Source organism: Mycetomoellerius zeteki, unplaced genomic scaffold (genome assembly GCF_001594055.1).
Source record: "Mycetomoellerius zeteki isolate Tzet28-1 unplaced genomic scaffold, Tzet1.0 scaffold62, whole genome shotgun sequence".
NCBI classification, from domain to species: domain Eukaryota; kingdom Metazoa; phylum Arthropoda; class Insecta; order Hymenoptera; family Formicidae; genus Mycetomoellerius; species Mycetomoellerius zeteki.
In genome coordinates, this window is record NW_017257632.1 from 3,421,804 (window position 1) to 3,449,536 (window position 27,733).

Here is a 27,733-nt window from a genome sequence, read left to right on the forward strand (position 1 = left end):
TTAAATCTAAATTATTAAACGATGACAGGGAAAATGGAGATTATACAATCTTGTTTCCCACATTTTTATTGCACTTTCCCAAAAAGAGTACATTTTCTTAACGTACTAATTTTAATGACGTTTTCATAATTTCGCTTTAATCACAAATATTCGTGGATATTAACATTGAGTTGAATGAGAATGGTGTACAACGTGATTCGATAAATGTCATAACGGTGGAAGACCGAACCTTAATTACTAATATGGAGAGAGGAAAAAAGAATGTACACTATACTAAGTGACGAACATATTGTCTAGCCTCTAAAGACCAAAACCCCCGTTAAAGTAGCATCTAGATCTCTGCAATCTGGAAAAATGTCGAAATTCAATTCTTTTATTTTCGAGTGGCTATTTCAGATTTAATAGGCTGTACTTTTTTGCGTTCTATAACACATCTATAAGCAGGAACGTTCCACTCGTCTTTTCTTTTTTTTTTCTTTATTTGACAAGTTTAGTAATATGCGAGGAACAGCGCACTATATTGAGCATTCACTTAATTATAATAGTATACTACTAATATTTATTTGAAGAATTTACATGTGATACTTTAATATTACGTTACGTGACGTTGGGAATCCATATAACGTAAAAAATTGTCTTTCCAGATGATTCGGCTATTGAATAAAACTAACACACGCGCGCACGCGAGTTGGTATAGATTATATATTTATATAAAATAGAGACATGTGCGATCTTTTGCTGATTTCTCTTCACCCACACAATAAACTTTACAATGTAGTCAATTTGTATTTCCAGCGTTTTCATTAATGACTTAATTTAAGATAAGAAGCTGTTCTTTCTTGTAAGTAAAAAATTGATATTAAAATATATGGTTCTGTGTGTATTAATTTATCTCTGTTAAATTCACAATTGAGTTGAAAAAATGCTTGATGCTTTTATTAAGAAATTTAATTATCTTCGATATATATATAAAAAATTCAATTAACGTATTAAACTCGTCACTATTTAAATTGAGTTTCGACTGAGCCTTATAATAGTGTGCTCAAGTTCCATGATACCTTAATAATAATACAATTATCTAAAAATGGGCGGCAAAATGTTGCTTCTATTCCTCCGTCTTTCTGTTAAATGGTCAATGTCTTTACAAAATTCTCCGTATACACATGCAATTTTTATAGTATTACAGTAAATATTATCTTATATATCTATTTTCGATGATGCAATGTCCTTGCATATGAACAAATATAATCGGTAATGCGATAATTTTGGAATAATAATTTCGAAAATTTTGAAGGAAAATTACGTTTAAAATTACAGCATTACGGAAAAAATGCCGATTGAGCTTATTTAGTTAATGTATGTGTATGATGTGTGTATTGCGACTTATCATTACAACGCTATATTTGTAACAATAGCACCATATTCGTATTGTTCATAGGTAAATTATATTTTAGAAGTTGAACAATTTTATGCACATGTAGCATGCTGTTTGTCCGTTACGTTTGGAAAAAAATTGTATTACATCGATTCTCTTATGTTAAAATATTAAAAATTGCAAAAAAGGATCTATTTTAAATAAATTTGATAAGTCTAATCAGATGAATTTTCATAGCATCTCTTTACAGGGCATTATATAATTAATTATCTAATTAAATAATAGGAAATGTTTTGTACTTTAAAATTATTTTGTTTAATACGTAATAGAAAAGGTTCAAATCTCATTAATTTCTTAATTATACATATGGAGATACTGAAAATCTATTAAAATTTGCATAAGCCACATAATTTAGAACAAAACTAAAAAAAATTACATTGAAAGAATTAAATATTAAACATATATTTTCTAATAATTTGTACATGTAATAAATTTCAGCAAGTAAAAATGCATTTAAGCTAGAGTTTTTTTCCTCGAAAATATAATTAAGTATAGTGCCTTTAAACATTTTTAAAAAGTGTGTGTATATATATAAAGTCTTCCGCGAGAACATTTTTATCATAGCTCATATAACGCAAAATACGTCTCAAGTGCATTTTATGTTATTTACTAATTCCAAATGTACATCTTGCAGCAAGCAAACTAAATCGAATCCGTTTATCAAAACGAATGAGTAATTACATCATAATACTTGGGAAAGTTTTATCGCGTAAATTTAACAAAATTGCTTACATATCTAATTCCAATCTACATCTATAAACAATATACTGCATGCTAATACCTAAACGTGGTGAGAATACGAAACTGGGACATATATTTCTTTCACTTTCCATTTATATATGGAATGTACGCATATTTATTGTGACAAATCGAGTGAACTTTAATTCGTTCCGCAAGTTTTTTTTTTAAGATAATATTCTTTAAAAGTCTAATAAAAGGATCCTATTCTCTTCCGCGTAATACTTATATGCGAGTACCTCCCTGCAATTTTTTAAATATTTTTAATGAAAGGAAAATAAATATTGTGCAAACAAGATAACAATTTTATTTTCGGATAATGTAATTGACTTACTTATAAATCCTATGTTGGATTGTTATTTGGACGGCGGAAAACAAAGAGATAAATTGATTAATCTATCCCTCACGTTCGCGATTGGCCGTTTTGGATTTAGTTTCTCGTGATTCCTCGTAAAGCACGGACGAAGCATAAAGATAAAAATAAGTAAAACGAAGGAAGACAGATTCTTCGATAAAATTAACTAAGTTACTTGTCTTTACTACACAGGTCATCGCTTCCTCGACGGACTCGATGAAAAAAAAAAGATACAATCTGTACCATGCAGTGTTGAGAGTATCGAGGAAGCGATTGGTCAAGGGAGCGGAAAGCGAAGAGATTTTGGGGGCTCGCATAGTTTACAGACTTCGTCTCATATCTAAAGATTCCTAAAGATTCAGAGAACATATCGTGCAAGTCTGGGCAACGCAATGCGAGTGCAGATGCGACGATTGCGAAGCAGTGAATTGGTACCGCCTCCAGCATTGACGTGTGACGTCGGTCCACTCTCTACTCACATCACCTATGAGAATAAGTCGATGAAAAACATAGTTCATTGATACATTTCTCGATCGAGACTCCATTGGTTGTAACATTTAACAGGATTATATTCGATTATTCTAGAATCTTCAATTCTCAACAGTTTCAACTTCTGGGCGTATATTTAAGAGCTGTAGCTTTTCATTTCAATCTTGATTTACCTGTATGTACGCAAACATGAAGAAAATTATAATTTGCAAAGATTTTTATCATAGCGATGAATAAATATTGTAACATTTGCAACTCACTATTTATGCGGAATTAATATAGCGTTACGTCGTCAAGTCGTCATCAGATCATATAAAACGAGAAACTTATATATATATATATATATATATACAACGGTATAAATTTTCAAGTTAAAAAATTATACAGTAAAGCATTTAATAATATTTAATTGATAAAAATATCAGTAATTTAATAACGTATATTGATAGCTACTTTAATAATAAATAATTTCATAGAAAAAAATATACTTTGCTCATTCTGTATAAGGTGTTTAATATTTATCTTGCCAATTGAAATTATAATTGTAAAAACATTTAGTTTGCGAATAAATCCATTGGAATGAAGTACAAAAAAAGATTAGCCTGATTGTCAGTTATTCTGTATCCGCAGCTATTCCGTACAGTATATGACGTAATGAGTGGTTTCACGAATGATTACATAATTACGGATAATAGTAAGATTTCAGATAGGAGTATAACGACTTGAGTATGCTTTTGTCACGCAATTAATTATGAGCGCGTGTACGTTCCGATAATCGATCGTTCTGACAAATTAAATTATTACAAATGCAAGAATGTTATAAAACATAAAACTATCAATGTAAGATCGTACAACTTTCACACGTTACCTTCACCAAGATTCAATCGCGGTATTGGTATCGATAGTTGTTCGAATTTTCGTTCTGTACGCAATTACGCACGTATTTAGATTTATTGATTTATAAACTTGATTACCGCGATATTACGATGACACATCTATAATATTTGATTACTGTTAATTGCGCCGATTTCGGCAGGCACATTTAGAATAGAAATAGACGTACCTGTAATATCTGGCTTGCCTCAAAGGCTGTTCCTGGTAATAGTACAACCGGACTACTGACATGTCCACTCTCGACGCATATCATGTTAGGAAATTCGTCGTCACCGAAATCCGGGATGTCGCGCGCCTTCTCCTGCCAAGGATTCCAAACGACCGTGTCGGGAAAGTTGTACTTTTGCACGCGCATTTTCCTACCGGAAACGACATTCGTGATGATATGCTCCGGCTGCGTGTTCTGATAGATCCGGTCGGTCCATTCGCACACCGTGACGACGTCGCGGCCTTCTTGGTAAATTTGGTTGTCCCTAGTCTGTGCGCATGAATGAAACACAACTTGTGAGACAGGATTGCGTGCGGCCGCGATATGTAATTCGTTTCGATTGTGCTCCGGACTTAACGGAGCATCGTACTCCGCTCTAAGTAACACCGCTCTAGGCCGACTCTTTAATGACTAGTCTTTATATGTGTAATAACAGATCTTCTTGCGCAAGTTTTAAAATCGACTCTCCGGTAACGTTGAGTCATTAATAACCAGCTAATTAAGATTAATTGAAAATAAACGATTCTTTTCCGTGAATCTTACAGAGAGCCTTACAGTAAAATTTCTAATGAAGTCTTTCAATCAATTTATATTTTAATTAACGGATTATATATAATTTAACAAAACAGGCTTACGTTACCTTGTCGAGGAACGTGCACCCGTGCAGTCCCGTAATTTGGCATCTCCTGACATCGGGTACCTTGAAATAAGTGTGTAGGAGCAGATTAAAGGAGAAGGGATCTTCTCTGCTCGGGTTATATACGCCAATATTAAAATGCAGCTCCTTCTCGCGCAGTATTAGCCTGTACGTTAGCCTGAATTGTGAATTCCACAGCGATCGCGTGAATTCATTGTCCATTATCGAGAATATCGCTTCGATGTCCCCGCTGGGCAATCGCTCCGGTGTCTTCTCCACGTTCCAACGAATGATCCTGGCGAAACCGTGGGGTGGTCCGTACGTCCATGTTCCGAATTGTGCTGCGAAGATAACGTGCATCGTATCGAATTAATCTCTTCACTGTGTATGAAGCATATGTGCACACAAAAAAGACGTGCCACCAATGTGTAATGTATAGAGGATAAGTTCGAAAAGTTCTCGACCTGACATCTAGCAAAATGACCCACAAATATATATCAAACTGCTAAAATTTTAGACAAGTTTGATCTTTTACAGGGCTACTGTTAAAATTTCAAACAGATGCATTCATTAGTTTCTTTGTTTCGGTCGTGTAAAGCAACTTTTGGTTTCATCATGGCAATGTACCCGCTCACATTTTTTCACTTACAGTCGCAAAATTCCATAAATTGGTCCCGCAAGTACCGTATTTCACCAGGTTACTGCTTTACACGACCGAAATAATGAAACTAATGAACGCAATTGTCTGAAATTTTAACAATACAGCCCTGTGAAGAATCAAACTTGTCTAAAATTTTAGCTGTTTGATATTTGTGGCGTTATTTCTATGTCAGGCCGAGAACTTTTCGAATTATTTTCCTCGTGTGCACATCTAAAAAACCCACTTACCCTCTTGCGATTTGTCTGAATCTTGGTTTCCTATGGTTTCTGAGGTCGCTGAATCCGAATATCAAAATTTCCAAATTCAAAATGACGTATCCAATATAACGGTTCAAAATTTAGAAAAATAATTGAATTTTTATAAAAATGATTATGCTAAAATTTTCGAGGTCGCTGAATCCAAATATGTCATCTAAATTTTTTAATTCATAATGACGGTTTCAATATAGTGGATCAAAATTTGAAAAATAAATGAATTGTTATAAAAGTGAATTGTTATAAAAGTGAGTATTCCAAAATTGTTGAAGTGGCTGAATACTAGAATTTTGTTTTTCTAAATGACAAATCAATCTTTGCTATACTTAAAAATAATAATTCATAAAAAATATTATATTAATTATATTAATAGAATAATTTTTCATAAATGCTGCTTTCTGCTAAATCCAAAGTCATGAAAAGGAAATGAGGTCGTAGCGAGTTTTAATTACATATTTTAATTTTTTTACTTAAAAAATATTTTATTTTTAATTTTTAAAAAATTATTTTATTAATTTTTGATACGTTTTTTGAAATTCTGGTATTATATTTGAATTCAGTAACTTCAAAAACTTTAATACTGAAATCGTAGATACGGAAATCTATAAGAAACTTTTTTTTTTTACACACTGATAGCACGGAAATCTCATTTTTGCTACACTACGAAGGGATTAACCGTGTAAATATATCGCTGCTGTTTTTACATGTTCTTTAAATTAGATTTTCAGTCAAATTTTCACGGTATTCGAGTTGACTCTCTCTTTTTATCAGCAGTTTAGATTCGCGTATAAGATTGTCTTCGCCCTTTAAACTTTGGTCAAATTATTTTCTTTTCTTTCCTATACAGCCGTAAACATGATGTATCGCTTCATCTATTATACTTACGAAAGACGAACGGTATGCCGCCCCTAATCGCTTTCTTTCCGTCGAACACAGCTTGCTTACTGAAACACAAAGATCCAGCCGGAGAATGAAAAAAAAATTGATAATCGCGTACTAGAAAGAATACTCGTTTATAAGTTTTATTATGATCTGGATATTTTGATTGTAATTCACTATACGTTGCACGTGTTACGTTTTCTATCTATTATTTCTCATTATTTAACAGGACAAATATCCTATGGAAAATCGAAGAAAATATATTATTTAAAAACGATGCGAGAATTTATTTGTTCGCGCGTTTTGTTTTTACGCCCAGATGCGAAAAGCGCAGGTATTATTATTATTCCCTCCCTGTAATAAAAAAAACAAAGAATCTTCGATTTGTCGATAACATCGAAAAATGTGCGGACGAATATCTCTTCCTTCTGTTATTCGCAGCTATTGCATTGTTATTGTAAATTGCGCACGTATCAGATGTCAGATTAATGAAACTGTCTGTAGATATGCATAGTGGGTGATGCATAGGTGTAAATATTTGTTGAACAAATTAACGATTTGTACTGACAATGAGAAACAGCAAAAAATCTACCAAGAATGCGTCTAATAAAAAAAAAGTTTAGTGCAACTTTCATTGAACTTTTAAATTACTAAAATTTCAGAGATATATTAAAAATGGAAAATAATGACGATCGAAGAATGCTCCGAATAAATAATTTACTTTCGTTACTTTTTTTTTTAGCTTTTTATATTCTTGTAGGCGCGGTTTAGACTCTCGTACGAGAGTTCCATCGGAGCTTCTCGTTTAACTAATTTACGAGGACCGCGCAGAATTTTACGATCGCGTATTCTGCTGAGGATAGAGATGAGTTGCGTATAAATCGATGTATAAATAATGCTGCGAGGATGGTTCATAAAATTTGACAACAAATAGGTCAATATTGGTTTCGCGATTAATCTTGTAGCGTGATTGCTATATTGCGTCTTGCAAAACTATGAAGATCGACAAAATAGCGTTATTAATATAAGTTATTGTGCTTCGTTGATTTAGAGATGTATCGACGCTAATACCATGCAGGGCCGTACTTTTGTCACTCTTGTAGCCTGAAATTCTCAAGAAGCGAGACAATATAGTCAGGTCGATAAACAATGCTCGGTTATACATGGCTCGCAGGAATTTTTCTACAGAGAAAACAGTTTTACAACTAAGCTGCATAGTCGCCATAGTTAAAGTAAAAAGAAGTTGAACATGAAAAGGTCAATAGAGAGTGACCAAGTTACTGTCTCTGTAATAAAAAAAAAAAAAAACACAAAACAACGAAAGATCTTTTATTCTTGGCCGTTTTGTTCCATAATTTTTTGTAAGGACGCAGATGAATATAACAATTACGATATTTCATTGTATAACACAGCTAAATACTTTGTAGACCTGACGAGAAAGAATGCTTGAGAATTCGTTCCACCGTGTATGAGGTTGGTTGGTACAGTTATGGTACAGGGAATGGAAAAAAAATCTTATAGCAACAGACAATTAGACTTTTTTTGCACAAGTTTCCTAATTATCCTAACTGTTATGCAATTTCGCAACAATATCAAGATATTTCTTCTCAGTATTCTAACAATTTAAGAATATTTAGCCGTAAAATCCGTTAAAATACTGTTGTCGAAATATTTGAATTTTACATAAAAAAATAAGTTTATATAAATTTGTAAATTTTTTCTCAGAATGTGCGGCCGAAATATTTGTACGATTTGTCGATTCTGAGATCATTTCGAGCAGGTTAGAGAACTCGTTGATCCCTTTCGTTAGCGAACTAGAACGCTCTCGAAGCGGTTGATATCCCCGATGATGCGAAAGGAGAGAGACGGAGATGTCGCGTTGCGTGAACGCCATAGAGAGAGAAAAGGAGAGAGACGGAGAACTATAAAGCCGGAGGGCGGATGCAGGATGACCATTAGTCAAGCCTGTCAGGGGCCGCAGAGATGTTCCTAAGAAGGAGCTTGAGGATACACTCGGGATCCAAGTCTACGAGGAAGATTCGCGAAATCGAAACGTATCGATAATACTTGGATCACGTTTCTCGAGCTTAATTTTCGATTCGATCGATAAAAATTCTTGCCAAATTGTTTGATTTGAAATTCGCAAATATAATCGGAGGCAGATATAAAAATTCATATTTATATGCAAAAAGTTCCAATATGCGCTGAATTGCCATCTGATTGGCGATAGCTGATCAAAACAATTAGAGCAATTCAAGTGAAAATAAATCCCGTTTGGACGAGTCGAAAGCGTTACCCGAGTGTTCCGCTCTGATATCGTCTTTCGCGCACCGGTCAATTCTGACAGCCAATGATGAAGTTAATGACGAAATCTCGATTCCAGAACCATGCGCTTTCATCACCGCGCGAATGCCGCTGTTCGTATTCTCTCGCAGCAATACGATGTAATCCATTTTCCTGGATGCGTAAACCGCGAAGAAGGAGGAGAAGGTAATCCCATCCGTTTGCACGATCCCGAGGCGAACGGAACACGGGAACAGAGATGGAGAGACGGACAGATAGATGGATCGCGACAACCCGAATGTCACAGCGAAAAGAGAAAGACACAGAGAAGGCGAGAGAGCGATAAAGCGAGGGCGAGAGAGAACGAGAGAGAGAGAGAGAGAGAGAGAAGGGGAGGGAGAGAGATAGAGGGAACTTATGCCCGAGAGAGGACGAAGAGGGCAGAAGAGAGGCAAGAAGGGAGGATGAATGCGAGAGTGGGAGAGCCAAGGGGTGAGAGGAAGCGAGAGGGTAGAACGTAGAACGATGTACCACCACCAAGTACGACGACGCGGCGGTAGGAACGCGGCTGACGCCGAGCAAAAACGATCGGCGCTGTCTGCCATGCTTTTTGCGGGCATCACAGTTTCCAACCTCTCTCTCTCCTCCTGGTCGTTTCTAGCTGCTGGTATCTCCCGTTGCCGCTTGCTACGCCCGGCACCCAATTCTCGACGCGGTTACGCCCGGCATTCGCGGGATATCGTCGCGCAACGCGAATATACAGGGTGCTCGGTAATTGGCGGTGCGCGATGGGCACGTGGGGTAAGTCGATTTATGGAAATAACTTTTTCCCTAACGAGAGAGAAAGAGAGAGGAGAGGGGGAAGGAGGGAGGGAGGGAGGAAAAAGATGCCCGGGGAGAGACCGGTTGCGCAACCCCTATGCTTCGACTCTGTAATCAGAGATTGAATTAAGCCAGGTGTAATCTTGATGACGCCGATTTAATCGACGACGCTGGTGGCACTGAGAGAAATGATAGCTAGGTATTCTTTATAGCGCATCACCACTGACGATCGCAGGCAACGGTCCAATGAACACAACGATCGTTTTCGCGTACAGCAGTACAGCGGATGCTCGCATCTTTCACACTTAGTTTGCGCAACAAAGTCGTGATATGTTTCCACGATATTCCTGATGAGGCAAGGGGATAAGTTACAGCGAATTAACTCTCACGGCACGTACGTTATGCGCGCTTTTTACGGGCGCAACAATTTTCAATCGACTTCTTTTTGTCGACTTGCAGCCACACGAAATTACGCCGGTCTCTCGACGTCGAGAGTCGAGATATCCCGAATCCCAAAGGATCTTTCCGCATTATTATCTCGCGCGCTCATTATCTCTGACCATAAGGAGAGTGCGAGGATTCGACGACGATTCCAGGCGTTTCTCGCGCTGTACGGTGAACGGCTCGAGAGAGAGTTCGCGGCATAGAAGGAATATTAATGAGCGGGCAAGTGAAAAATTACCCTTCGGCTTTAATGAGTCGTTAGCAAGTCAGAGATGCTAAACAGCTAGCGAATCATCGATACGCGTTGGAACAGAATACAAAAAACAAAAAAAAGAAAGAAACCGAAGGTAGACCGGTGAAAAATTTCTTCGCGGTTTTGATGAATGTCGTCTCGTAGTGGAACTCTCAAGAAACTAGAAATATTACGTACGTGGAGAATATGAGCATAATCCATTCTCCGTCAGATTTTGTTATAACGAGCATTTTGATTTACATCGACCTGTCGTTCCGATCAGATTCGTTTACGCGATTACACTACGATATGTAATTTCGCGCTACAAATAACGGAAACCAGATGTCTCAGACAACGTACGTATAAAATTATAATAAAAACAAGATTTAATATTAGTTGACCTGAAAAAACAAGCAACATGTGAAATCTTAACTATCTTCTCGCCGGTATCGTTAACTATTTCGTAAAAATTATCTACATTTTATTCGCGTAGTTAGATCAATCGTGGTTCTTCCTCGTGTAAAATAGGCGACAATACGTTCGCACACGCGAAAACTAATTATCGGTACAACAGAGCGATATAGAGCGTCATGAATCGACAGGATTATAAATAAGGTGTGACTGCGCGCTTTTGCAGCTGAAGACAATTACACGGCTGCGGCGGTGCGATGCGGCGCAGCGCTTCTTGCGATGAAGCTGCTGTATCTCTCTTCCTCTCTTATAGAACTGGAACGAATTTCGTCGGAATTATATGGACTCGCGTCCTCCTCGTCACATGTATCTGCAATATTGTGCAACCGCGTGACCAATACAGTCTTAATAAAATTACTCATAATCGCACATAGACGAGATGCACTGTTAAATTTATATCATACATATTATACCCAATTTGAGTTATTTTTAATCATTTTTATAGGTCGCCACTACTCCTATTCAATAAGTCGTCAATTTAGCAAAAACAATGGGGTTAAACAATTTAATTCAAAGAAACGTGTATTTGACTCAAATTTAGTTCATTATTTACTAATGTCTATTTCTACCAATGTAGATTAACTTTAATCTCAAAATAGTTTAGTTTACTTTTTATCCTTTTCTGGTTCTCAGAACTAAAAAAAGATAAAAAGTAAGTTAAAGGTAATTTAGGTTGATAAAAACGGGCATTAGTCGTACGTTAATATCAACGTTGTCATGGATTGATTGATTTACGTTTTGACACATATGAAAGTTAAAACTAACAAAATGTTATTTATCTCAAGCAATTGGGTTACTATTGCTCCTTTGATATCTAACAGTGTGGCACTTTTATAAAAAATAAAATAAAACAGGTGTAAAGTTTTTTATTGTTCTTTGTGCAGTTCGATAACGTGGAATGACGCGTGCGCGAAACATGTAAATTTGATAATCTCAAATATCGTAATTATTAATGCGACTTCTATGTTGACACGGTCGAAGAGCGGAGATGGATTTCCTTAAATTATCGAGGATCAATTAACTTCTCTGACATGAAACATCCGGTTTCTTCCGAATGTAACGTATAGAACTTGAGAATCAGCTAACTAATTCCGAATTAATATTATACCATCGTTAACAGTTGAAAGTTCTTTGATGAGTTTTGCGGGCGCTTGTGGCACTTCACCTCGTGAGTAACTCGACGCCCTCGAGAGAGAATCCCTCCCAGAGTCTTATAGTCGCAAAGATACGGCAAAATGCGCGAAGCGGATGCCACGCATTATAAGTGCATTAAGTGTTGGAGAAGCAGCTACTCAGCCATCTGCTACGGTCGCGATTTACGATCGGTCAGTGAAATTCTGACAAGAATTCGTCTCAGGGCCGCGCCAAGAATTATTGTGAAAAAGTAAAAAGGGTCCCTTTCGGTGTCCAATACCAAGATAATTTCGGGGCCCCCATCGGGATAATTCCGATCGTACCGTTGTATTGCACGGTGCACGAAAAACACAGTGGGGCGAATTACACAGTTGGAAAATTTGTGTTTAAATTAAACACATTTCACGTATCCTAAATCATCCACTCAAATTTTTATGTTAATTTAACACATAATATGTTAAAAAATAAAATAAATATGTACAAAATCAATGCAAAAAAATTGACATAATTTGTCAATAAACTATGAAATGTACATACTTTTTCAGTAAAATTAATATTTATGATATGTCAAATTCACGTATTTTATTCATTCATCTTAAAATTTACGTTTTTAAACATTATTTTTATATTATTTGTTTACTTAGTCATAAATTGTTTACTTAGTCATAAACTATTTCGACACTACAAAATCGACACTATAAAAAGTTGAACATCAATTTAACACAAAATTTTAACAAAGATTTGAGTAAATCATTTCAAACACAAGTATAAAATGTGTTTTTACTGTGTATGCATTATTTCGAGTTGTTTCACTACAGAGCAAGATCGGCGATGAATATCGAATTATGTAAAAAAAGATAAGTTCAATTAAATATTCATGAAAGAGAGTTGGAAAAATTCGAGATGGTCTAAAAATCTGGAAACGAGAATTTATCGATGTTATTCGAAATTATGCTTCCGGTGTAAACTGAATATTTTATTTTGAATTTCTAATGACTCGTTCCATTGAAGCGTTCTTTTAGAAAGAAGAAGCCAGGATGGTGATCGGCTTTAAGAAGTCTCGAGTTTCATTGATAATAAATATTTACAATCAATCGAAAAATTGTCCAATCCACTCATTATACTACATTATTTAAGAGTCGATCATATAATTTCGTTCTTAAATACTCCGAACGACAGAAGCGTTTAGATATTGCGCGTCAAAGCGTAAATAAAATCGCACAAGTGCAAAGTCGAAGCGCCGAATGTTGATAGAAGTGAAAGTGCGTGGCCAAGTCCGAGTTCATTTGAGAATGTCTCGGCTGTTTCTATGAATGTACACTGAAAAAATGATGTTATATCAACAGTGTTATTTGAAATTGAAAATAATCTTGTTGATTCAATAACAGTATTGATAAAACAAATGAAATTTTATTAAAATAAGAGTATGACGTATTTGTTTCATTAACGGTATTATTATGAATTAACAAAATTATTTTCAATTAAAATAATGCTGTCAATATAACATCATTTTTCTTTTAAGTGTAATAACGAACATATTTTTGATACGAGTCTATGAGCTTGAACGACGAAGAAAAAAGGAGGAGCCAAAAGAGAGCGTATAATCTCAGCATACTTATCTTCTCGTTATCTAGAACATCCATGGCGATGATGTCCCGACACCACAGTCTCACAATGATGATTATATATGTATATATATCTCAATGATGTACAGAACTTGAAACTGCGTTCTCCCATAAAGGAGGGAAAGGGAGAAGAAATCTGCCCTTTGAAACAAGTAGATGAAAATGAAGCCACGACCCGCCGTAAATAAAGCAGAGCCGCATCCGTTTTTCTCGTCGGAGAATATATTACGTCTTCTCGCTCGTTCTCCATATCAGAGACGCCGATATCTCGACTTTTCTTTATCTTTCGAATTACATCACCTCTCTGCGGATGTAATCCGGAAATTAATCTCGCGCGTTTTCGTCACGGGATGAACCCCCTCACGGGGGTAAGTACTTCGTCTGAGTATTTACTCATGCACCAAACTGGAGTGAGGACACCCGGTACGTGTCGAAGTTATCCGCTTCGAGCTCCGTCGAAGCCAGTGGTTTTTGCGTTTTCCCCGGATCCCGGCAGGAGCAGCAGCACCACCGGCAACAGCAGCAGCAGCAGCTCAGCAGCACCAGCAGCAGCAGCAGGGCGAGGCTCTGTAGGGTTCAGGGACTCCTCTCTACCCGCATCCAACCCCCGCGTCGCGTCGCACTGTACCCGTCTACCACCACCGTGAAACTTTGTTTAACTAAGGCCGGCAAGAAGCAAACCTATTTATACTAGGTCGGACGCGTTCGCGGTGCACGGCCACAGGCGTTGCTGCTCTTGTCGGGGCGAAGTTGCTTCTAGCTGGAGCGGTCACGGGAACCTAACGGACGCTGATAAACGAGGAAATATGCTCGGCAAAAAGGCCGTCGCGTAATTTTCTGTCGTATCGTGCGTACGTTAAATCACCAACCGGCTCGCTGCGAGACGATCTGGACGATCCGGAAGGCTAAATCAGACGAAACAAATTCGCCTTCTCGATTGCCTCGATTAACTTTTCCGAGAGCTTCATTACTCAACGCGAGCCTTTTAATCCTTTGATGCACGATCCTACCACGAACGCATCATTAAACACGCTCCTGGGTATTGCTTGTTATTAATACGTAGAATTGGAATATCTGTACCTTTCTTGATGCACTACTCTTTTCATTTTTTTGAAATTCAAAAATACTAAACTACTTGTAAATGGATACTTCGGCTGTTAGATATAGCGAGAATCTTGGAGAGAATCTTGATAGAGAGAATATCAACCAACATTTATTCATCTATGTGTATGTACATAAACATCTGCTGGATGTATAAATGTTTCATTCTCTATTCAAATATATAACAGTATATTAATTAAATCTATATAATCAATTAAAATCAAATCTGGGTTCTTTGTATGTGAAGAACACATGTTTGATTTATTGGCGGATCCATGGGGAGGAGACCATGGTTCCCTCTCTCTAGGAATCTTCTTTTTTAAAAATATTTATAATAAAATATTATATATATATTTAATCTTTATTTAATATTTAAAAAATATTTTTTAATTTAAGGAACTCCTAGATATGAAAAATATAGATTCCTCAGATTATATTATTCTGTTGCATTAATATAATTTTAAATATTTTATGAATTATACATTTAAATAATACTTTTTCAATGTAATAATTTAATATATCTTTTGTGACTTTGAAAAAAAATTTCGCTTGCAGCACACCAATGGTCCTCTCTTGACCAATTTCTGAATCCTATTATCGATTTGTTTCATGACACTTGAATATCTTTTATGGCTCTGATCTTCATTGTGTATCTTGTTTGATGAAATTCAGACTTGTTTTTATCAAACAAGATATACAATAAAGATTAGAACCGAAAACAATAATTTCCTAACATATTGATATGAAATTCAATGTTATTTTTGAATCCACGCGACGCGACCGGTAGTGATGTTATCCAAACTTAAGCACGATAGTAACGAATTATTACCGCGTTTATTACCGAGCTGCGATAACAAGCTGATTTGGCGGTTCCTTACGAGCATCACGCCGCATGCATAAATGAACGAGTGGGCTGTGGTTGAGCGAATTCTTCGGTGGTGATGCCGTCACCGTTGCCACTGCAGACGGGATTTTAAATCTCATCACACGATCACCGACCGGACATCTGAGTTTTGCTCAATGACTGTAAATTGGGCGGCTTTTACATAAAGGAAACTGAACGACATTTCGATCTTTCAAAATAATTGTTTCGACAGTGATAATGGCGAACTCTCGCTAATTTTTCTAGGATTTCGCTAGGATTTCAGGTTACGAATAATGCAGAAACATATTACGCGATTTATGCTGATAAAAGATCAAATCGTTACGAATAATTATAGCTAATTTTATGTTTTCTAAATTTTATGCAAATAAAAGCTCAGGTCCGACGTGTCCTGCATTATTCGGTGATAAACACGGGACATGGATACGAGCTTTGCAATCCTCACAAGCGGTAAATGTAACGTCAAATGAATTCCACGTCCGCGAGGAAGATTTGAACATAGTACTTCACTTCACGTCTAGCAAAACACGCAATTATTTTACGGCTTAAGCCGCGCGTTCCGCCTTGAGCGAGTTCTTGCTCGCGTTTCCTCGCGCGGAGCTTTTTCGCCGTCGAGTTCGCTGGTTTGTGCGCGCTCCGGTTCCGTTCGCATTCGCTCGGGATAACTTGCAATTAGCATAAAAAGCCTCGCTCTTTTCGCATTAGGCGCAACTGTGTCATTCGTGGAACGGTGCGGCGCGACGGTCCGTTAAAAAGATCGACGCGCGTCGTAGCCGTTCGCTCGCGAAAGAGGAAAGGGATTTTCCGCCAACTTGCTTGAAATCATACACGAGTGATGAAGACCTTGCGAGTCAAAGACCTTGGATCGCTGTTCACTATTCATTAGATATGTACAAGTTTCAATTTTATAACGCAATTTCCTGCACCGCTACACATCGCGCGATTACGTTTTATTGCAGTAAATCTGATCTAGATTCATAATTTATAGCACTGATTAACTAAATATAATAGCAACATACGACATGATTAATGTAGCAGGAACAAGAAGGTTTTTAGTTTTTTCAAAGTATGGAATTGTGAATAAAAAATATCTTATACTTCGTATTTATATATGATATTAAAATGACTCGATTTACTATTCGATCGCGTGACTACAACAAACGAAAGATTAATGAAATCAACGGTTTATAAAGATCTTTTCAATGAAAAGTCCTGAAAGGAAATTGCGATGTCAAGAATTCATGTCACGTAAAATTTATAGGAATCAGGAATAAGAAAAAATAAACGCAAGCAATACAATATAAAATGGAGTAAAATAAAGAAATTGTGAAATCGGCTATCTAGGATACGAATACCTATCAAAGACAGAATAAAATAGATGCTTTGTATTGATCATCCATTTGTAGAGTTAAGGATCTTTGGAACGAATAATTCGCAAAGCTGAGTCTACAAATTCGAGGTTAACTGTGGAAGAAAGATCTTATTTGTAGAGTGAAGCACTACTTATGCTGCATACAAGGCAACAATTGAAAAGAAAAGGTCGAGGTAGATCTTTCACTCGTTTTCGTATGTTTGTCGAAGGGATGAACTCGATATCGAAGCGGGGTGATTTGTATTCGGATTACTTTTCGCGAAGGGAATCCCCTTATGTCCTTCGTAAGATCAAATTCTCTTAAGGTGTATCTTATGATCGAATCTTCGCTTGTAACGGCGGATTAAAAAGGATCGATTAAAGATCAAAAATATTATCGGAAGACAAAATTTCATTAATAGAGTTATCACAAATTCCTCATTCTAAAATAACTTTTGCCTGATTTCCAGACAAAATTTCATGATTTTCCATGATTTTCATAAATAATTAATTAATTTATTTATATAATTAATTTATATCATAAAATAAATAATAAAATAATTACTATTACTATTAATGTTGCTGACGCTGCTTGCATTTGTAATTGTTAAGTTAGTAGTATTCCAAAATTGCGTTAGTGTAGTAATATAAGTATATTAAACTTCTTTAAAGTAAAAAATTTTAATTTTTCAGAAAAATTGTAAAATTCCTTGACTTTTCCCTGATTTTCTTGACCGTTTTCAATTTTCCTAACAATTTCCTAATTTCTCCAATTTCCAGTTTTATAACAACCTTGATGAAACTGCTCCTTTTTTCGCCTCGAAACCCTTTCGTCGGAGATACTCAAAAGCGGCAGTTTCTTACTTTTTTCTAAGTTTTCAACATCTCTCGTCGCATTCGAGGGCGAAATTTCAACGAGACTCTGCGGCATGAGGAACGAAAAACAGCGGGCGCGTTTGTTCGCTTGAACTTCTTTCCACCCGGTATAAAGGCAGCGATGGGTTATAGGCTGGGCCGTAGACTAATGATCCCGCTGGCTGCGGTTTTTGCCGGCATTCTACAGCATTCCCATTCAACTGGATTCCGCTCCGGAGCCACCGTGCGCATTATTTCCCGCGGCGGAGCGCCGCCGCGTTGCTCGCGGGTGCAAGATCGGATGCAGTGTCGTCCCCGGTGCATCTCGACCGTTGCATCTCGGCCGCATTGCCGCCGCTTCTTAATTTGTGCGAATTCACGGAAACGAGTGACGTGCGTTTACCTTTTCCAATTTTGCACCAAACGACACTGAATTTCAAATTCTCAATTTTTTATGTAAGATGCGCATATTTTATCACAATCACTTATATATAGAAAAACTACACGGAAGAAGGGATTTTACTGAAGTATCTAAAAATTTAGCTAGATACTAAGACCTAAAAATAATTTTGTTGAGCCATCAAAATAATTACATAGAACTTTCAAACTTGCTAGAATATCAAAATTTTTTACAATATTGCTCATCACGTTTGAAATTTCTAATTGTAACGTAATTTTAAAAAAAGAGAATGTGATTTCTTGTACGTAGTTATTTTGATGACCCAAAATTATTTTCAGATCTATATCTTAGCGAAAGTTTTAGATAGATATTTCAACAAAACTGTACAGTCTTGAATATGTTAATCTCATCGAAAGATTAATTTAAAACTTTTGATTCAAAATACGTAATATGACGCGTCTGCAAAAGATAATTTCTCAGATGATGAAAATTTTCTAATTATCAGCGTTCGCAAAAATGATCTACCGCTTATCAACGTCATGTCTCAACCTGTTCACGTAATAAACCATTAATCTCTCTCTACGTCAAAGTTCTCTGGAGATAGCAACTATCAGTGCCTAATCAATTTTTATCCGACGAGCAATGTCGCTTTTGCGAGACCGTTTTTATAGACCGGAAATGCATTCTCTCCTCATATAATCATAAATAATCGAGCCGATGGCAGTCATGCGAGGTACGTCCCGCGGGTTTGTCACCCCAAAGAGCTCCACCGGAAGCGCGTCGCCGTATCGGTCTGTTTTATATCAAAACGACCCTTTTTATATGTTAGATAAGCGCGCGCGCAGCCACGTTATCTCTCTCGTAAACGTGGTCACTACTAGTGGATGGTCAAAGTTTCGACCATAACGCAATAATAACGTGATCTGCAGTTACGGATGCTGCAAATAAACCTTAATGTATATTCATTTATAACATATGAACATTTATAACATCCGCTATTTTTAAGACAATATAAATAAAAAACAAATCGAATATTAACACACGCTCTTAAAATGGACTTTTCATCTCTCATAGTCGAATGGTCGTATCTATTTTCTTCCATCATATTGAAAATAGCACCACACACAAAAAATATGCGATTTGAATAAAGCTCATAATTCTATGGACATTTTAAAGCAAGACAGACGAAAATAATAGCGACGTAGTATCGATTGTCTCGTCTCAACCGTGGCCAATGCCCAATGGTCAAGCTCGTAAAGCACAACGTGCTACCGAAGCAAGTTTTTACGATTAGTGTTTTCCTCGTCCGGAACGTAACGTAATACAGAGATCCCCCGAACGATGATTATCACACGAATTAAGTGCGCAAACAGGGCCGTTGTTGCTGAGGCATTCGCACACGTGAATGTTTGTCATTGGTTATCGTCGCGGCTTCGCTTCTTCGGCCGTTTCGTATTTCCTCGTGCAAATCTACGCTCCGAATACCAGCAAAAAGTCGAGACGACGGCTGGCGCGGTGTCATTAGCGCTCTCTTTCTCTCAAATCTCTTTTCTGCCTTTATTCGCTCTGCTCTTTCCACAAGATCTATCGTTTATTTTACTTCTTCCGTATCTCTCTTCATCGCGGCTTCGTTTCTACGAGATCTTTACATAACAGAGTACGACATATAATTTACACATCGCTTCCGTTAGCGCAAATCAATGTGGTTAATTTTAGTCTTTATAAAGAGAACAAGAAAAATATTACATACTAAAACTATAGATGATTATGTTGAAGTTGGTGACAAATGATGAGCGGTTTGTCTTAGTACAAATTTCTTATTCTAAAATTCCATAACTCTTCCCTGATTTCCAAATAAAATTTCATGATTTTTCCTGATGCTTTCAATATTTTGAAATTTTTCTGTATTTTCGTTCTAATTTATAAACCGATAAATACTTCCTTGAGAGAACAATTTAACGATATTAGTAATATAAAAATTGCTATTAATATTGTCAAGTGTTGACAATGTTTGTATTAATTGTTAAATTGATAGTATTCCAAAACTATTAGATATACTGCACATATTAAACTTAAAAAGAAGAATTTTAATTTTTCACAAGATTTTGCAAAATTCTCAGACTTTTCTCTGACATGTTTTCTCTGACTTCTTTTCCTTAACTGTTTTCAATTTCTCTGACATTTCCCTAATTTAAAATTTTGTGACAACTCTATGTTAGGAGATACAGTAGTGTCTCAGATATATCTAGTAAACATTTTACATCATTGAATTAACGATACTTTGCGCCTATTATTAATTCGCGATATCGTTGTATTTAAAAGAGATTATAAAATAAAATATTTGACACACGGACATTTTATTTTGTATAAAAAGATTTTGACTCCGATTTTGAGGATATGATATTAAAATCATGTAGTGTATGTAAAGTAACGCGTGGAATCGTAATGTTTCCACAGCCCGAAGAAAGAATCCCCTAAGTGCCTTTGCATTACCACTAGAAACAGACGTTTCTTGCCATATGCCCAGCACGAACCAATCCCGGACGACAAAGACGTATGTGAGGTCAAATGCACGCAAGTGCGGGACGTTTCTGACATGCCACTGCACCGTTTGACATTCTCCTTGCCCTATATAGTAATATAAGAAAGGCTGGCCCATGTTCGAAGGAAAATCGTAATGACCTTTGAAATATTTCCTTGATCAATTTTTTCTTAATTAGAATTACTTGGTCAATGGCCAAGATTTTACAATTAAAATTTCAATGGATGTGATTCAATAGATTCTATTATCAGAGCCCTTATAAAAGAAAGTTTACCCACGCGTACAGATTATTGTTCACCACGCGAGAATGTGCGCGTTCAAACGATTTCTTATTGGAGAACGCATGATTTTTAGCTCGAAATTATCTTCTCGTAACATAGTGCGTAGGGAACATCACGCGATCGAGACGAGCTTCACCAAATCCACGGTTCAAACGAAACCTCTAATCTGAAAGTGGAGTTGAAATTTCATGGTTGAATCCTGCCAGCAGCCATTAACGACGCTTTCCTTTTCCATGTCCTTTCTTTCCTTTCCCCCTCTCTCTCCTTCTCGCGAGAATGTGCGCGAAGCATGTGTATACGTGATCGTGGCGCGTCTTTAGGCGTGGTGAAGATAGACGAGGGACCCTTAATCATCATCCCATCCCTTCGCCAAGATGAATCGTGCATTTGTATACCCGCACCCCTTTCGTTCACTCGTAGCCTGTCTCTGTCGCTTTTCTTGATTCGCTCTAGCTATTTGTCTCCGTCCTGTCTTCCTTTCTCTCTCTTTCTCTTTCTCCCCTCGGGGGTCATTCCCGGCCGTCATGGGTCTTTGTTCCTGAACCAACTGAGGAACAGTTAGGTCGCTTTGCTTGTCTTGGAGTCGAAAGGGGTAGCTTGTAATACGTCTACAGTTCTCAGTACAATCACGCCGGATGATTCCATTCCTTCCGTGTTTAACCCATTGCAACATATTTTGTTGAATCTCTTTTATTCGTAAAGATTTACAATCTTAGGTCCATTCTAGAGACCATAGATGACATGGGCTGTACAATTGGTCAACAAAAATGAAAGAAAGATAGGGTGCTTGTTTGGATGATGAGTGTTTGTCTTTTTTATATTCTACGGTGTAGTTGTTACGAAGAAAGGAAGATTGACCATTTTCACTTACCTTTCTCTCATTTTTGTTGGCATATTAGATATACTATTTAGATACGGTTGACGTCTTCATTGACGTCTTCATTCTTTGGTTTAGATTCTCCGAAGTGAATAATTGAATGACCATGTATCCGGAGTTTTATCTTTTTATGGTTGTCATATCGATACATAAAAAGTTTCTATGGCTGTTTTCTATGGCTAAAAAAGTATACACTTTTGGGACTAAAAGTGAAGTAGATATGATATTTGGTAAAAGAGTTCTAGCGCAATCTGGTACAAGAATAAAAAACAGACTAAAGTTACCTACTCCCATCATTATTTTACCGTGACTGTAAAATAATCGGCAAATCGCAATTCGCCCGATTATTTTATCGTGCTAATGGAATCAACGAACTATAGTTCGTCGCCGTTTACGCATCGCCACTTCGTCCCGATTCTTCATTTCCGTTTTTGGGCCCCGTCGTGGACGCAGATGTTCGACGAAGGCACGTCGACATCCGCGGTCGGATCGTAAGAACCAAGAGATCGACATGCTGCACGTGGTCCTCTCATGTTACCGATGGTGCGCGGTACAACCGGTCAGCTTCAGAACGACTGACTCAATTTCGTTTCACGATTTGATAATCATTACTAAATGCATTGGCCGCGTTCAGCAGAAAAAGCAGCTTTGCAATTGTTGTAAAATTCTTTAATATGATAGGTTTATACATTTACACTGTTAAATCTAGTGTCAAATTTAACTTAACGTGAGTCGCCACTGCTCCTACTAAATATATTGTTATTTTTTATCAAAACGATAGTTATATATGACACTATATAGTGTCAATTGTACAGTGTCAAATATAACTATTGTTTTAGTATGAAGTAACGATATGATTGAATAGGAGCGGTGGCGACTCACGTTAGGTTAAATTTGACATTATAGATTTAACAGTGTAGATCCAATAAGGAACTAAGAGCAAGATCAATTATTAAAGAATTTTACAATTGTTGTAAAGCTGCTTTTTCTGCCGAACGCAGCCAATGCAATTAATAATTTATATATACAAGGTGCATTTTATACATGTACTTGAGGAATATTTTACAATTTAATGATTTCTTGTAATTATTACGAGAGCTATTTTGCCTCTTTCTGTAAAATTTTATATTAATAAGTAACCAAACACCTCAAGTTAAAATCTCATTAATGTTAATATGAAATTCATTGGAGATTTTGTTGCTTGTTAAACTCCATAAACGAACATCGAATGTTGAGCATTAATTTCTTCAACATTACTATAATTGAAATTAAAACCTTTGTTTCTGAAACATCAAATACGTACACTGAAAAAAAATATAGTCAATTTTAATAAATATTTAGTTCAATACTGCCAACTAAATATTTATATTAAATATAAAGATATATTTATTTGATATAAGAAACACTAATTTGATTTAACAATTATTCTTTTTACTGAACAAATATTTATTTACTGTAAGTAAATGTTTAGTTGGCAGTATTGAATTAAATATTTATTAAAATTGACTATATTTTTTTTTCAGTGTAGTATTCGTAATTAAAATATATATCTCGTACATCGCGATCTGTATCATACCACGACCGGACATACCGACGTAACTTTTACAGCCGTTTCAAGGGAAATTGGAGTAAATTGCGAGCGTGTTTGCCGAGCGTCTTGCGCCGTGTACGTGTATAATTGTGTATGTGTGTTACTTAAAATTCTTTGACGGTGTTCCTTGGATGGCCACGTTCTGGCAACAGATTCTGGCCGAACGATGACTTGCGATTATATCCGTAAGTCGAATTATACATCAATAAGTAGCACGAGAAGAAATAATTGCGATTCTATGTAGACTTGTTTAAAAAGATATATAACCGAGTTCGCCAGGTGATTCATCGCAATTCCTTTCATATAAGTATCTATTACGTAGCCGAAATAACGAGGTTTGTTTTGTGGTGAAAGTATACGATTGGTACGCCAATTAACTGTACTGAAATGATGACTTTTCGGTTTCACGTTGTCATCGTTCCGATAACCGCGGATCTATTGCAAAACCCAGTCTCGACAGCGGCTTTACAGTCGGAAGGACCGATGACTGGCAAGCGACGAGGGGCCCTGAACCCCGTGTATAAGGTATGTACTGGTCCAGAGAGCGCCCTTGCCTTCGCTCTCCGTCAGTTTTTTCATCGTCTGCTCTCGGGCTGCCGCTTTTAAAGCGATCGTCACGGGCACCGCGCTTTTACGCGGTTCTTTCTCGGCAGGTGTGCGCGCGCGCGCGCGCCTTCTCTCGTTGTCTCTTCCTTCTCGTGCTACGGAATTACATTGTCGCGAAAGAATGATACTACTTGAGAGAGAAAGAGACATCTTCTTCTTCTTCTCCTCCTCCTCCTCCTCCTCCGAGAGAGAGAGAGAGAGAGATTATAAAAATTAGGAAAATACGAAGATAGATTTGTTCAGTCAGTAACTTCTTTTTAACTTTGTTTAACCAAAATTTGATTCATCTTTCAACATACTCTCTTTTCAAAAAGTTACTGACTTATCAAACTGCCTATACGTAGATAGAAATATGTACAGATTTCTCTCGATACAATGGTAAGTAGAATTTCAGAAGTTTGATGCACAAAATGAACTATGTAATCCGAAAAGGAAGATTATTTATACCTAATATCAAAGGAAGCTTACAATGTTCGCGTACACTAAAACGAGAGAAAGAGCATACCGTTTGTGCCTTACCGAGGCGTTCAATGCATTGCCGTCGCGTTTGTAATACAGAGAGTTACAGTCTGATGTTCATCCTATTCATAGTAAAAAAACAATCATCACTCGCAATGACTGGTCATAAAACAACGCTTGAGAAAAAGCTGAAATAATAAATCGATATTAATATTTCAGTGTAAACGAACTATGTAAATACATGCGCGTTTAACAGAATCTTGAATATACAATTAAATTGGATTAAAAAATTAAAAGATGACTGGAAAATATAATCGAGCAAACCCGATTTCAGTCTGATTGGAACTGCGTATCGTTTCGGTACATTTCGCGGCGAGAGCCTTGAATCAGTCACGTACAGCGATGAAATCTCTTTTTGTGAGTCATCGTGAACGAAACAGATTTTAGCATTGATCTGCATCCATCGAAATTATAATTCGTTATTTGCTTGCTTATATGCCTGATATTATTAACTGTTACAACAGTCCAAGTTTAAATTGCGAGAACGTATTGTTCTCGTGGATGATGATACTTTAATCGTTTCATTCTTGTACTCGACAGCAATCGTTTTTTTCCATCCGACTGAAAGCAATTTGTTGGGCAATCTGTGCGCATGTGGAACACGTAAGCAGACTTTGTTCTCATTTAGAAAGTGTCAATCTTGAAGAGTAATCTGTGACTAGCATAGCGCAGGTCTTTATTGTTAGATATGCTCAAAGGAGCAATGGCAACCTAATCCCTTTAGTTAAATAATATTTTATTATTTTTAACTTCTATGTAGTAAAATATAAATCAAATTTCTGTGGTTAATTTCAAAGTCAACAATGTTCATATTAACGTACGCATATTTAGTAAATAACAGACAAAATTTGAGTCAAACTGATTAAATTTAACTCCATTTTTTAATTAACGACATATTAAGCAGTAGCAGCCTATAGAAATGATTAAAAATAATTCAAATTGAGTATAATTTGGCATTATGAATTTAACAGTGTTGCAGTCTCGAACAACAGATCACAACGACATAAACGTTGAAAATTTTTAATTGTATTTTATGGTCCGTATTCAGACATATTATTTATCAATAAATAAACCCACTTTTATTTCTAAAATTCTAAAATTTTGTTTCTGAATTCAAAACTCATAATTAGATAAAGTCTTCTTTATCAATCGTCATGAAAATTTCTCGATACGTCTTTTAGATAATTCGTCTTTTAATAATACTAGAAAATTCTTCGACTTTATAATTTTCGAATTCAAACTTTATCCAAACATTTATCTCGATTTAAGAGTTTAAATCCAAATATTTATCTTAAACCATTGAATATAACCTTTACTTTCTCATTAACAGAATACTTTAGGTTTAAACGATATTTAAAATTAAGAAACGTTAAAAAATTCATTGAATTTTTACCAGTTTACGTCGCTTCGTAACTTTCTATGATCTTAATTATTTTATCCGTTTAATTTTCTGCGATAGACTGCTCATGTAAATGCTCTTTCCACGCTAATAATAATTTTGCATCGTAATGTATGATCAAGCTAAATGCATTCTATCTCATCTAAGATGCGTAACCTCGCACGCAACCTTACTACTTGCGTCAACGTTTATTTCAACAGTTCTTATATCGCGTATTATGACCTATACAGGACGATTCACGAAAAATCGGCATCTTTTTGAAATGTTTTTCTATAAATATATTAGACTTTAAACATAATAGACTTTAAAATTTAATCTGTTTACATGAATTTTAATTAATATATTTAATATTCACGCGATCCCCGAATGTTGCTTCTTATAATCAGATTTAGATTAAATCTGATTACAAGGAGCAAAATTTAATCGCGTAAATATTAAATATAGCAATTAAAATTAAGATTTAATATTAACACTAAAATCGCAGCTGTGTGTCATATTTTTATCTATCTGATAGTTTTCTTTGAATTAATTAGGATTTGCACGTGGAGCTTTAGACTTTTGTGACTTTTCATTTCAAATAATCATAATGAATGTATGTAATTTTACTTTTATGATGACAACTCTTTCTCGTAAAAAGGTTTACCTTGAATCGCGATTAAGTTAATTTAGATCCGCGGTTCTAGTGTGTGTGTGTGTTAAGAGATTTAATATTAAATTTAATACTCACACACATTAAGGTTTCAAATTAACATTAAATTTAATATTTATTAAGTTTAGTATTTTCTTTTGAACGTCTGTTAACAATTACGCAAGATTTTAACCAATCTATACGTCCGATTTTAACATATCATTTCTTTTCTTTAAGATACTTTATAATTTAAAAAAATATATCCCTGATCGAATAAATATAGGAAATGCGAAAGTTAAATTTAAAAAGCAATACGCGCTAATTGGAATCGCGTTACTCGAAAGGAAATCGCGGGAGACGTTTGCGGGAGCTACGATTTGTCTGTCAAAGTGCTATCATGCAGTTATGGAATCTCATGCGTGTACTTACCTAACGAACAGCTGTTCCTGGTTATTCACCCGCCAGGACACTACGGTGGCTCCTGCAAAATGGAAAATCATGATCAGAATATCGATCGGAGCGATCGCGTGGAAGCGCGGAGGGTGCACGCTGACGATGACACGTGAAGGGGGGCACCCGGACGACGATAACACATCGCCGTCGCCGTGTCTAAATCGCGCCAAGGAATAACCGCGAGAGCGGAGACGCAAATTCACACAAAACACGCCCGCACGCACGTACGTACATAGAGCTTTGTCGGCCGCGCGTCAAAACGCGGCAACTGGCAACGGCAGTGCGACTGACGCGTAAACTCGCGACGCGCGAAAACGTTTCGCTGGCTTTCAGTCATCTCGTTGCGATTCTCTCGGTCGCGTTTCTTCGCGATTTCGCGCGCGACACTTCCATAGCGCACCCATATATACATATACGCACGCACGCATGCATCAACACACATACACATGCACGCACGCACACATACACGCACGCACACACACACATACACACACCGTGTAAATTGATGGTGCAGGTGGTGTTGTTGCCCCTGTCGAGCACGACAACGCTGGTAGCCGCTGCCATGTTTGAGTCGCAAATGCGCTGCCGGCCGGCCGCTCAACGCAACCAACCTTTGTCCGACGCCCTCGAACTCGTCCCCACCCGCGCGCAACTTCACAAGTATTCTCGTCCTGCGCGCGCGACGC

At 36.6% G+C, this 27,733-nt stretch overlaps 1 protein-coding gene across 2 annotated transcripts; it reads right to left on the bottom strand.

Moving 5' to 3' along the window:
• Positions 1–1,935: 1,935 nt before the first annotated feature.
• LOC108728616 (glucose-6-phosphate 1-epimerase) lies at positions 1,936–27,733 on the bottom strand. Of its 2 annotated transcripts, XM_018457275.1 has the most exons (7): positions 27,542–27,733; positions 27,024–27,075; positions 6,557–6,615; positions 5,645–5,692; positions 4,760–5,097; positions 4,081–4,389; positions 1,936–3,012 (listed from the first exon to the last, which is right to left on the bottom strand). In XM_018457275.1, the coding sequence occupies exons 1-7, from the start codon at positions 27,609–27,611 to the stop codon at positions 3,004–3,006; spliced, it is 885 nt and encodes a 294-aa protein (XP_018312777.1). In that variant the 5' UTR covers positions 27,612–27,733; the 3' UTR covers positions 1,936–3,003. The 2 variants fall into 2 exon arrangements, with proteins under 2 accessions (XP_018312777.1, XP_018312778.1); XM_018457276.1 differs by lacking the exon at positions 5,645–5,692.

Bases quoted from the DNA above. Each gene is read 5' to 3' on its own strand.
- LOC108728616 (XM_018457275.1), bottom strand. From the start codon at position 27,611: ATGGCAGCGGCTACCAGCGTTGTCGTGCTCGACAGGGGCAACAACACC. The intron at 6,616-27,023 runs GTAAGTACACGC...TTTGTGTTTCAG, and splicing joins CAGGAACAGCTGTTCGTTAG to TAAGCAAGCTGTGTTCGACG. The intron at 5,098-5,644 runs GTAAGTGGGTTT...TTATCTTCGCAG, and splicing joins TTCAGACAAATCGCAAGAGG to CACAATTCGGAACATGGACG.